Genomic DNA, 11,230 nt, shown 5'->3' with positions numbered 1-11,230 from the left:
ATAACTCTGTGCATATGCATGGATTCACTTAAAAATAAATACAATAAGATGCATAATATAATTCTTATATATAATTTAAATACTATAAATAGTCATTTTAATATTTTGTTAACTCTTTCAAAAAATCTGTAAGGATATTATTAGGTATAAAATGTGAATTGTCTATTTTTTTAAATTATTGTGAAGCACTTTTTTTTTTACAATTTATTTATTCTAGATTCTTTGGTTTTTGTACTTAATAACTCACTTGAATAAATATTTATGATGTAGTCCCACATTTTATTCTAAAATTAAGAAATAAAACTCTTTAAAAATAAATAATTTAGGACACATGACCCAAAATTGAAACTTTAATTTGGAATTCTAATTTGAGTTTCTCTCAATTTCACCTATTATTATTATTATTATTATATTTGTCTTTTTATTTAAGTGTATTTTGCTAATACTTATTAATATATAGAATCTAGTTTTATATTTTATATATTAATATATTTTTTATTTTTGAACGGTCAAATTTTTTTTTTTTTCATGATTTGGCCCCTCAACGGTATAATTATGTCTTCGTACCTGAGTGAGTGTAAGCCTAACAAATTTTCATTTTATGCTCCTTCCCCATCTTATGTTCATAGGTTTCACATTCATATTTAAGTCGAGTATGGAACTATGGATTCTTTTAATTCATCGTTAATTTCTCTTTTCACTTGCATTACCAAAATAAAACAAACAAACAAATGAAAAAAAAAGAAGAGATGGAACAAACCATAACGATAGCTTCATTTAATATTCATCAGCACACAAAGTTTACATAGTAGCCAACATGTTGTGCAATTAGGACATAAGAACCCTTTTACATAGCCTTTTTTCCCTGGGCTCCATACTTATTCAATTGCAGAATATTTTACATAAAATCCCTAAATTGCACATATTTTATCCTCCTTTATCACTCACTATAAACAGAAGCAATTGGTCTTGGCTCAAAGTCTTCCACAAATGGCTTCTCATCCTTAGAACCAACATCATCATCATTGCAAGCTGAGATATTGGGTCTTTGCTCAAAATCATTAACAAATTTCTTCTTTGTTTCAGGATCAACAACATTGACATAAGCTGTAACACTAGGTCTCGGCTCAAAATCATTAACAAATTTCTTCTTTGTTTCAAGACCAACATCATTAACATAAGTTGTGACACTAGGTCTTGGCTCAAAATCCTTAACAAAATTATTTGTTTCAGGACTAACATCATTAATATAAGTTGTGACACTAGGTCTGGGCTCAAAATCCTTAACAAAATTCTTCTTTGTTTCAAGACCAACATCATTAACATAAGCTGTAACACTAGGTCTCGGCTCAAAATCATTAACAAATTTCTTCTTTATTTCAAGACCAACATCATTAACATAAGTTGTGACACTAGGTCTCGGCTCAAAATCCTTAACAAATTTATTCTGATTCTTAAGACCAACATCATTAATATAAGCTGTGACACTAGGTCTGGGCTCAAAATCCTTAACAAAATTATTCTTTGTTTCAAGACCAACATCATTAACATAAGCTGTGAGACTAGGTCTTGGCTCAAAATCCTTAGCAAAATTATTCTTTGTTTCAAGGCCAACATCATTAACATAAGCTGTGATACTAGGTCTTGGCTCAAAATCCTTGACAAATTTCTTTTGTGTCTTCAGACCAACATCATTATTATAAGCTGAAACACTAGGTCTTGGCTCAAAATCCTTAACAAAATTCTTTGTTTCAAGACCAACATCATTAACATAAACCGTGACACTAGGTCTCGGCTCAAAATCTTTAACATAAGGTTTCTCACCTTGGTCCTTGCCTATTGCCCCCTCAGATGTGTGGCAATTGTCATTCTTGCTAAGCTTAGATGGCGATGAATCCAAATGAACAAGGCCTTGAATTGCTTTTGGCATTGGTTGATCTTTCATGACACTAGTCCAATATTGTCCTGGATCCTTTCTTGATTCTATGGTATTTGCAAACTGATCCACAACAAAAAGAAAAGTCAGAAATTACAAGGTCTTTTAGGACCATATAATCGTATAAACAAAATTTGGTTACAAACTAGTTTGAAATTATCTTTCAAATCCATTACATAATTATTTAAAAGATTATACATGTGTATTATTTAAACAAATTACAAGTCTCATAAAAAAAATATATATATATATATATATATATGACTAAAACTACATATTGTTAGATTATTTTTTTAATTGTCATATTATGAGTTGGAGCAAGATACCTCCAAACCATTTTGAAACCAAACATTTTCTATAATCATGATTCAAAAAACAAAAAACTAACAAAGTACAAATTTCATATCCTTACCAAGAGAAGTAAGAAGAGAGTCAGCCATGCAAAACGAGATTCCATGTCTACTGTCATTAATTCAAAGTAGTTGCTTCTTTTTAATCTGCATAGAAGATTCATTAGCCCTTGCTATTTATAGGCAACGTACAAAAGAGAATTTTCTCTCTTTGAAAATGACTGAATCCTAAAGAATTGGGGAGGGATTAATCAAATCAAATCAATAATTCTGGTCATGCCAGTACAATTTACAGTAATATATTAATAGTGGGACCATTGCTTTAATTTGGTTTTTTATTTTTATTTTTTTAAATTGGGACCCCCCTCTTAGATAATCATAGTGTGCATGGCCCGAGACTTCCAACAAACAAAAGTGAAAAGACATTTGCGCAGTGGCAGTTTCACTTGCATTGAAATCATGCAAAATAAAGTATCAAATAGTTTAGTTGACAAACAATGGGTTAAAAGAATGGGAGAGACTCCCTCTTGTTAAACTAAAACACATAAACTTAATAGACTTCTCTCTGCCTCTTCCCTCCTAATAACTGCTAGAAGGATTCCTAAACCTTATAAATCCCATGTCCTAGAGAAATCTGGCTAGGCTACTCCTTAAAGTAAAAAGAAATATACTATGAGACTATAAGATCATAGGTTTGATCTCCATTCACTGATTTGTTATCTCATTATCAAGTATTTGGGAGAGGTTGATGGGGGAGGAATGGAATGAAAATAAATTTTTTTAAGAATATATATATATATATATATTATTTTTTATTTTCAATTTCTTATTTGGGACTTTATTCCATTTATTTCCCACTTAAATCCATTTTAATCCCTCTAAAATTAGGAGGAATCAGAGGGCATAGTATATATTTTAATGAATTTTTATTTGAAATCTCCATAATACCTATGTTTTTTTTTTGTTAAAATTTTATGTTGTAGTAAAAATATTCATTTTCATTCAACCCCAAATAAGACTTTTGCTTCATTTCCATTCAAGCATCTAAGCAAATTATTTTCCCTTCATTTTCATTATTTTCTATTTCTGTCCATTTTATTTATTTATAAACTCCTAAACATAGTGCTAATGTAAAATGAAATTCAAGTGATGAACAATAGAATACAAGCAATATAATTTACTTGTTACATGCAGCTGAGAGAATGCTTGGCAAGAGAACTGAGATGACTTTGTTTTCAATTGGAAACCCATACATGATAATTGTCCTCGTGATTTTCATGGGCGGCTTGGGAATATTTTATTATTGTAAGAGATAAAAATATACGGATTGAAGAAACTATTAAGTGCCTGTTTGGCAAAGATTATTTTTGTCAATTTATTTTACTATTTAACTTATTTTTGATATTATTCATAGGTTTTATTGTACTATTTCAGCTAAATTTTATTTTTATCTACAATACTTTCAGCAAAAAATTTTCAGTTTCAGCAAAATAAACGGATTTCAAACGGACCCTAAGGGTGCATTTAGATACCGCTTATTTTGCTGAAAATTGAAAACAATAAAAAAATAATTTCTGGATTACTATTTACACCAAAAACACTATTCATTTACCTATTTGCATTGTTCATGTCCCATGAACAGTGCAATAGGCGCTGGTTTAAAAAAAAAAAAAAAAGTCGAAAATGCAAAATGTGGGACGTAGAAGTTGAATCCAAATGCCTTCTAAGATAGTAAAAAATCAAATTATTTTACTCTCTTTTTTTATTATAAATTTTTTTAGCACCAATCACATTTTTTTACTTGAGCAAATCGGGCCCCTAATTACTTTAAGGTTAAAAATTTTGCTGATTCCAAATCTTACTAAGGTGCATTTGGATAGATTATATTTGACAACTTATTTTACTATTCAACTTATTTTTACTACTATTCATGAGTCTCATTACATTTTTTTGGTATTATTCTTGGGTCTCATTGTATTATTTCAGCTAACTTTTACTTTTATTTATAGTACTTTCAACAAAAAGTTTTTAGTTTTAGCAAAATAAGCGGATTCCAAACGGACCCTAAATTTGATTTTTTTTTTTTAGAGTTTGTTTGGTTGGAGGGTAATAAAAGTGAGATAATAGAAAATAATGAAAGAATGGAAAAAGTAGAGAAATAGAAAAGATTTTAGCTTTCTCTCATGGTGTTTGATTGAGGTGATGGAAAACTGGAAGGATTGAAGAGTCTTTTATTTGGTTGAGAAGAAAAATTAGAAAATAAAAAAATGTGATTTGTATAAATTTACTATCATGCCTCTATTAGATATATATATATATATATTAAAAAAAAAACATTATACTTTTTTTTTTAGTGTATGGTTGAGTCTTTCATTAAAAAAAAGAAGAAGATGAACCCAATAATCCAAAACAGATAAGAAAAAAACAACGAAATGTAGTAGAAGTGTAGAACTGAAGAAGAATTAGACAAAAACAAAAATGGGAAAATGACAAAAATGAAAAGAACTAACCAACAAAGAAATGTTGTTAGGAGGACATTTTTGTCCAAAGATTTTGTTCCTCTTTTCTTTCCTATTTTCTCTCCAATTTGGAGAGATTGTTTTTTGGTGGGCCAAAAAGAAAACTTCTGCTCCCCAACAAAATCACTAATATTTTCTCTTTTCAACCAAACACCTATTCTTATCATTTTCTCTTCACTTTTTTCTCCATCATTTTTTATCTCCCCACTTTTTATACCAACCAAACGCACTCTTAAGGATAAAACTTAGCTAGACTATTTTAGGTAAAGTAAATTAGGTTTCCAATTAAATTCAAATACTTGGTTGCATTGACCAATAAGACACAAATAGTGTTATATTTTCCAATGACAATTAAATTCAAAACAATCAAATGGTTGAATTCAATTGAAAAATTAATGTATCACACTTAATATACTGTATCTAAGTTATATATATATACTTTCTCAAAAAAAAAAAGTTATATATATATATATATATATATGTAGGGCCCAGCGATTTATGGGCCGAGCCCATTTACTCATGGGGAGCCCTAAGGCCCAAGCCGAAGAGGGTTACAATCCAAACTCAATAACGTGAAGTACAAATTGGCCCGGAGAAGCAGCCGAGGACAGTGCAGTCCTCGGCTGACCCAAAGCTCCACCAAGAAGAAGGGCAAAAACGATATAGGGACAAACTTGAAAGAAAATCTAAAATATTTAGGAAATGCTGCCCTTGCTACCTTCCCCATACCTAGCTCTGCACCTAACAGAGCCGTATGCTTTAGCTTTATCAACCACTTCCTACGACTTTTGTCTTGAACTGACGGGACAAGTATCAATGTTGGAAAGGTTGACCCTACACGTGGACGAAGGAAAGTGAATGCAGGCTAGTATAAAAGAAAAAATAAGTAATCTAGGAGAAGAAAAAAGAAAAAGACTGGCCAAAAAGGAAGGGCCTCCCAGTCCACCTCCAGGAGAAAAACTCCAAGGGTGAAGACACCTCAATCACTCGTGAGCACCACAAAAACCCACCGCTGGGTAGCCGAGGCCTAGCCTTTCAAACCCACTCTCTACAAATGATGTTGTCTGGGCCCATTCACGTGCGAACCCAACACTACTGCGGTTCGTCGCGGAACGTGACCCTACAATTGGCGCCATCTGTGGGAAAGGCTTGCGCCTTAGCTCGAGCGGCGGTGGAGTTGAGTTTCTGTCGAACAAGGGTCTACGACGATGCCTTTACGACCGGCGACACATTGTCGTTATTCCGACACAATTTCCTACTAGGGGCTACGCCTCGTAATGCCAGTGACATGGCAAGTCTAGGGGCTTTAAACATCAAGCTAGTTTCCCCCACCTTATTCGAGGAGCTAACCTTTAGGAAGTAGAACCAAGGCCTTGCATGGTCCTCGGACCCAAGCCTCTGGGGAAACCAACTACTTACAAAGAGAATACAAGTTTTGGACAGAACCAAGGCCTTGCATGGTCCTCGGACCCAAGCCTCTGGGGAAACCAACTACTTACAAAGAGAATACAAGTTTTGGACAGAACCAAGGCCTTGCATGGTCCTCGGACCCAAGCCTCCGGGGAAACCAACTACTTACAAAGAGAATACAAGTTTTGGACAGAACCAAGGCCTTGCATGGTCCTCGGACCCAAGCCTCCGGGGAAACCAACTACTTACAAAGAGAATACAAGTTTTGGACAGAACCAAGGCCTTGCATGGTCCTCGGACCCAAGCCTCTGGGGAAACCAACTACTTACAAAGAGAATACAAGTTTTGGACAGAACCAAGGCCTTGTATGGTCCTCGGACCCAAGCCTCTGGGGAAACCAACTACTTAAAAGGAAAAACTACGTTACGTGGACCTTAGAATCTCCCCGAGGAAAACTCTCCATTAACAATTGGGTTAATTCCTGAACTCCATGGATTCTCTAGTTTGCCCTCGGATCCTCAACACCAAAGGGACTAGTACGGAATGGAGCAACGTGTTTCCAAAAGCATAAGCGAAGTCATTCAATGCTCGGTCACCCCCTCGGATGAATTATTTAGAATTTGTCGTTCTCAGACAGTATTCTCGCACTTATTACAGAACATTCAACCGTTATCTCGGTTAGTTTCCTAAGTTTAACTTACTATGAATTGTTATTATTATGCCTGGTAGTGTCGGCAAATTAGAATTAGATGGATTGTGTTTCAAGGGTTCTTGCTTTAAATATCGCCGAGGAGAAACACACACATGGAGCACACCCATTCACAAAGTAGTGTTGCCAAAAGAACAGTATTCAAAACAAGTAAATAAATTCCCATTTTTACTAAAACAAAGAAACAGTACAGCGTACAATGAAAAGCTGGAATCAGCTAATGTCAGAGCTCACTACATAATTGGAAAGGAAGATACAAGAGAGTAAGAAGAGGGAAAAGGTGAGAAGGAAGAAAGAGAGGCAAAAGGAGGCGCCAGTGAACGAAGAGAGAAAGAAGCAGGGGCACTTAGTCCCTGCCCCAGTCCTGACTCCTAACACACTGGTGCCATATTAGATATGCTCATGAGAGAGCGGGTAGTACTGATGATGTGTGTCATCGGCTCAGTCACGCCAAAAATGTGACGTGACGAGTCCCTGCTTCGGATTTTGGCTGAAAGAAAGGCGAAACAAATCTTGAGTCTGAGCCATCCTTGCCCTGACCGAGCCATTTCGAGCTTCGTTAGAACATGGTGTTTCTGGGAGGGGAATAGTTTTTTCATTGCTTATTACTACGGTGAGTGTATTTCAGGTTAAGGTATAACCGGAGAATAAGAGTAAACTCCGGAAGGAATCTAAGGGTTTCAAATTTTGGGGGGAGTAAAGGGATTCATCTGTGGGAGAAACAACTCTTGTTTCTTCTCTTTATATAGGGGACGAAGAAAAGAGCACTTAATGAGTTCAGATCTCCAAGGAAATCTGCAAACATGAATACGCCCGTTTCATTCCCCCACGCCATCAAAAACCGTTGAACCTGGGAGGTCTCGTAAAGGGAAGATATTAAAGACGCACTTCAGATAACCAAACGACATAAACGCATCGTGCGCAAATCAAGGGGAACATCTTGTAGACCGGTACATTCCCTGGGCAGGTGAAGAGTCGCCAGCTTCAGTCAAGGGCTGAATTAAATGAGCCATAATAAAGGCTCGGTATTATCAAAACCCCCCTCTCCAACCAGGAAGTCGGACAGCAGGGTTTTGAGGGGCTATTGTAGGGCCCAGCGATTTATGGGCCGAGCCCATTTACTCATGGGGAGCCCTAAGGCCCAAGCCGAAGAGGGTTACAATCCAAACTCAATAACGTGAAGTACAAATTGGCCCGGAGAAGCAGCCGAGGACAGTGCAGTCCTCGGCTGACCCAAAGCTCCACCAAGAAGAAGGGCAAAAACGATATAGGGACAAACTTGAAAGAAAATCTAAAATATCTAGGAAAGACTGCCCTTGCTACCTTCTCCATACCTAGCTCTGCACCTAACAGAGCCGTATGCTTTAGCTTTATCAACCACTCCCTACGACTTTTGTCTTGGACTGACGGGACAAGTATCAGTGTTGGAAAGGTTGACCCTACACGTGGACGAAGGAAAGTGAATGCAGGCTAGTATAAAAGAAAAAATAAGTAATCTAGGAGAAGAAAAAAGAAAAAGACTGGCAAAAAAGGAAGGGCCTCCCAGTCCACCTTCAGGAGAAAGACTCCAAGGGTGAAGACACCTCAATTACTCGTGAGCACCACAAAAACCCACCGCTGGGTAGCCGAGGCCTAGCCTTTCGAACCCACTCTCTACAAATGATGTTGTCTGGGCCCATTCACGTGCGAACCCAACACTACTGCGGTTCGTCGCGGAACGTGACCCTACAATATATATATATATATATATATATATATATTTAGAGAGTTTCAACCTATGACATCCACTTCTGATAATAACTTTTTATTATCAAATCAAGACACTAATTGGTTTTTGGTATAGGCGGGAATCGAACTCCAGATCTCTTATACAACCATCAAGGATTTTACCAGTTAAGCTAATTGAAACCTACTAAGTTATAATTTTCTATAAATATAAGATATGAAAAAGTATGCAAAACCTCCAAGTGGTCTCCTCATAAAACATATAACCCTTTAAAGGTTTTAGTCTAACGATTAAACTCTTGTAGTATTATTTTATGTGTAAGCCGTTAATTGTGTATATTTAATCTTAGTTGTTTTGAATGGAACACTTAACCCCTTAGGATTCATGAGTGAAACACAAAACCCCTAAGTTGTACTGTTTTATGTGACATAGTATAGACATGTTTCATCGCATGAGTTATTCACCGTTTGTTTTTAATGACGTTTAACGATTTACACAAAAAACAATATTCTAGAAGAATGGTTTAGTGTTTGTTACACCAAACTCAAGTCTAATCAAAACTAAACTTCACTTTAACTTGGGGTGGAGGAGGGAAATGATGCCAATCTTGTCAATGGCGGACACCACTATGACCATAGAAATTAAATAATCAAACAAGATTATTCACCTTTACCAAAATATAATAAAAAATATAATAATTGAAGAATAAAAAACTAAAATTTGTGTTACGTAATGGATTGAAAGAGTTTTTTCAAAATAAAGTTAGAGAGAAGTTTTGTACATTATCCAAGCTTCACTTTTTTCTTTCTTTTTTTTATAGGAATCCAAGCTTCACCTTGATTGATGAATATGTTTTTGTTTTCATCGAATACTCAACTTAGTTTTAAATAATACTCGAATCTCAATAAATAGCATAGAAAAATTAATTATAAAATTAGTGTCCATTTGATACGATTTAAAAATTTGTGAGTTGTTGGGGCCGTTTTCATAAATGTGGTTGTTAGGATTTGGATCATAAATTTGTACCATTCTTAATTTTTACCTTCTTTTAACTATTTTTCAACTTTTTGTATTAATGGTTGAGATTAAAAATTGCTTTTTTTTCAACTTTCAATCTCAATCATCCATTGCTATTGGGTATTACACTTGATCTCAATCCGTGGTTATACCAAAGATATTAAAAATCTTTATCTAATAAGACAAGTAATTCAATAAATAAGCCACATTTTAGCCTTATCAACGCACTTTTTTTTTTGCTACAATTATCAACACACACTTAAAACAAGTATATCACATGGGTTCAAGTGATGGCTTAGTAATAATTCCAGTCATCTTCTCTCATTTCCTCTTTATCTATCTCCCTTCACTCAAAACAATTCCCAAATACTTCTTATTATAAGATTAGTTAAGTTGTTACTAAGGTCTCATGATATCCATGAGGTCCTGAATTCAAAATCTTATGTCAGTAAATTAAAGTTACCCCTAAAAAGATTGCATATACTCAAGAGAATAGTCAAATACTCGAAGAAATCTGAATACCCTTAATTGTAAAAAAAAAAAAAAAAAAAAAAAACTATTATTGGTACTATTTCTACAAAATATGAATATTTTATACTTAAAATTTAAAAAACACAAAAGATAAATCATGTGAAGAAGACATAAAAGCCTCATGATCAACGTGGACAATTAATAATTCGAAAGTTAATCTTGGTGATCATAAATCTGCTTAGTGGTGGTCCTGCAAAAGCATATTACCATTATTAGTTAAGTTGTTACTAAGGTCTCATGATATCCATGACGTCCTGAATTTAAAATCTTATGTCAGTAAATTAAAGTTACCCCTAAAAAGATTGCATATACTAAAGAGAATAGTCAAATACTCGAAGAAATCTGAATACCCTTAATTGTAAAAAAAAAAAAAAAAAAAAACTATTATTGGTACTATTTCTACAAAATATGAATATTTTATACTTAAAATTTAAAAAACACAAAAGATAAATCATGTGAAGAAGACATAAAAGCCTCATGATCAACGTGGACAATTAATAATTCGAAAGTTAATCTTGGTGATCATAAATCTGCTTAGTGGTGGTCCTGCAAAAGCATATTACCATTATTACGATTGTCCATACTCTTTTGACTATAACTAGAAGGAATGGATGGGTGGGAGTAGATAGATACAAAAGCGATACAATAATCATTTTGTTTTCTAGCATATTAAAGTCATGATGATCGCTCCTCATTATTGTGCAAATCTTTTATTTGGCGACAATAATCTTTACTAATTGAGATAATTGAAACTCACAGGGTAAAAAGATTTAAGGAATAAGGATTTCTCCTCTAAAGATGGTAGGATGCTATATTGTTCATTTTAAGGTATCTAAGCTATCTTTGAGAGTTAAGACTTAAGAGTACTCATTTAATTAAGGTGTGCTTGAGACTTATACCTATAAGTGGTCCTTCGTCTACTTATCTCCTTAACCCAAAAAACAAAAGCAAAATTAATATTTTAGTTTTGGGAGGACCAAAGTATATGAATTAAGAAAATTTCAGAATTCAAAATTAAAAAATATATTAAAA

At 34.2% G+C, this 11,230-nt stretch overlaps 1 protein-coding gene across 23 annotated transcripts; it reads right to left on the bottom strand.

Moving 5' to 3' along the window:
- Window positions 1-750: 750 nt before the first annotated feature.
- LOC126706446 (organ-specific protein S2-like) lies at window positions 751-2,488 on the bottom strand. Of its 23 annotated transcripts, none has more exons than XM_050405909.1 (4): window positions 2,349-2,488; window positions 1,417-1,999; window positions 1,267-1,341; window positions 751-1,194 (listed from the first exon to the last, which is right to left on the bottom strand). In XM_050405909.1, exons 1-4 carry the CDS (start codon window positions 2,448-2,450, stop codon window positions 941-943), a joined length of 1,014 nt encoding a protein of 337 aa, XP_050261866.1. In that variant the 5' UTR covers window positions 2,451-2,488; the 3' UTR covers window positions 751-940. The 23 variants fall into 23 exon arrangements, with proteins under 23 accessions (XP_050261866.1, XP_050261876.1, XP_050261875.1 ...); XM_050405919.1 differs by lacking the exon at window positions 1,267-1,341 and adding an exon at window positions 1,342-1,416 and having other exon boundaries at window positions 1,492-1,999; XM_050405918.1 differs by having other exon boundaries at window positions 1,492-1,999.
- Between the last annotated feature and the right edge of the window lie 8,742 nt (window positions 2,489-11,230).

The sequence above is a fragment of the Quercus robur genome, chromosome 11, assembly GCF_932294415.1.
Source record: "Quercus robur chromosome 11, dhQueRobu3.1, whole genome shotgun sequence".
Taxonomy (NCBI): Eukaryota; Viridiplantae; Streptophyta; class Magnoliopsida; order Fagales; family Fagaceae; genus Quercus; species Quercus robur.
The sequence above is the reverse complement of the archived record's forward strand: the minus strand, read 5'-3'. Positions and strand labels throughout refer to the sequence as shown.

What these genes read in the sequence shown, in the direction of transcription:
- LOC126706446 (XM_050405901.1), bottom strand. Translation starts at nt 2,450, where the DNA reads ATGAATCTTCTATGCAGATTAAAAAGAAGCAACTACTTTGAATTAATG. An exon ending in CTCTCTTCTTACTTCTCTTG is followed by an intron (nt 2,000 to 2,348) that starts GTAAGGATATGA and finishes GTTGTGGATCAG; the next exon opens with TTTGCAAATACCATAGAATC.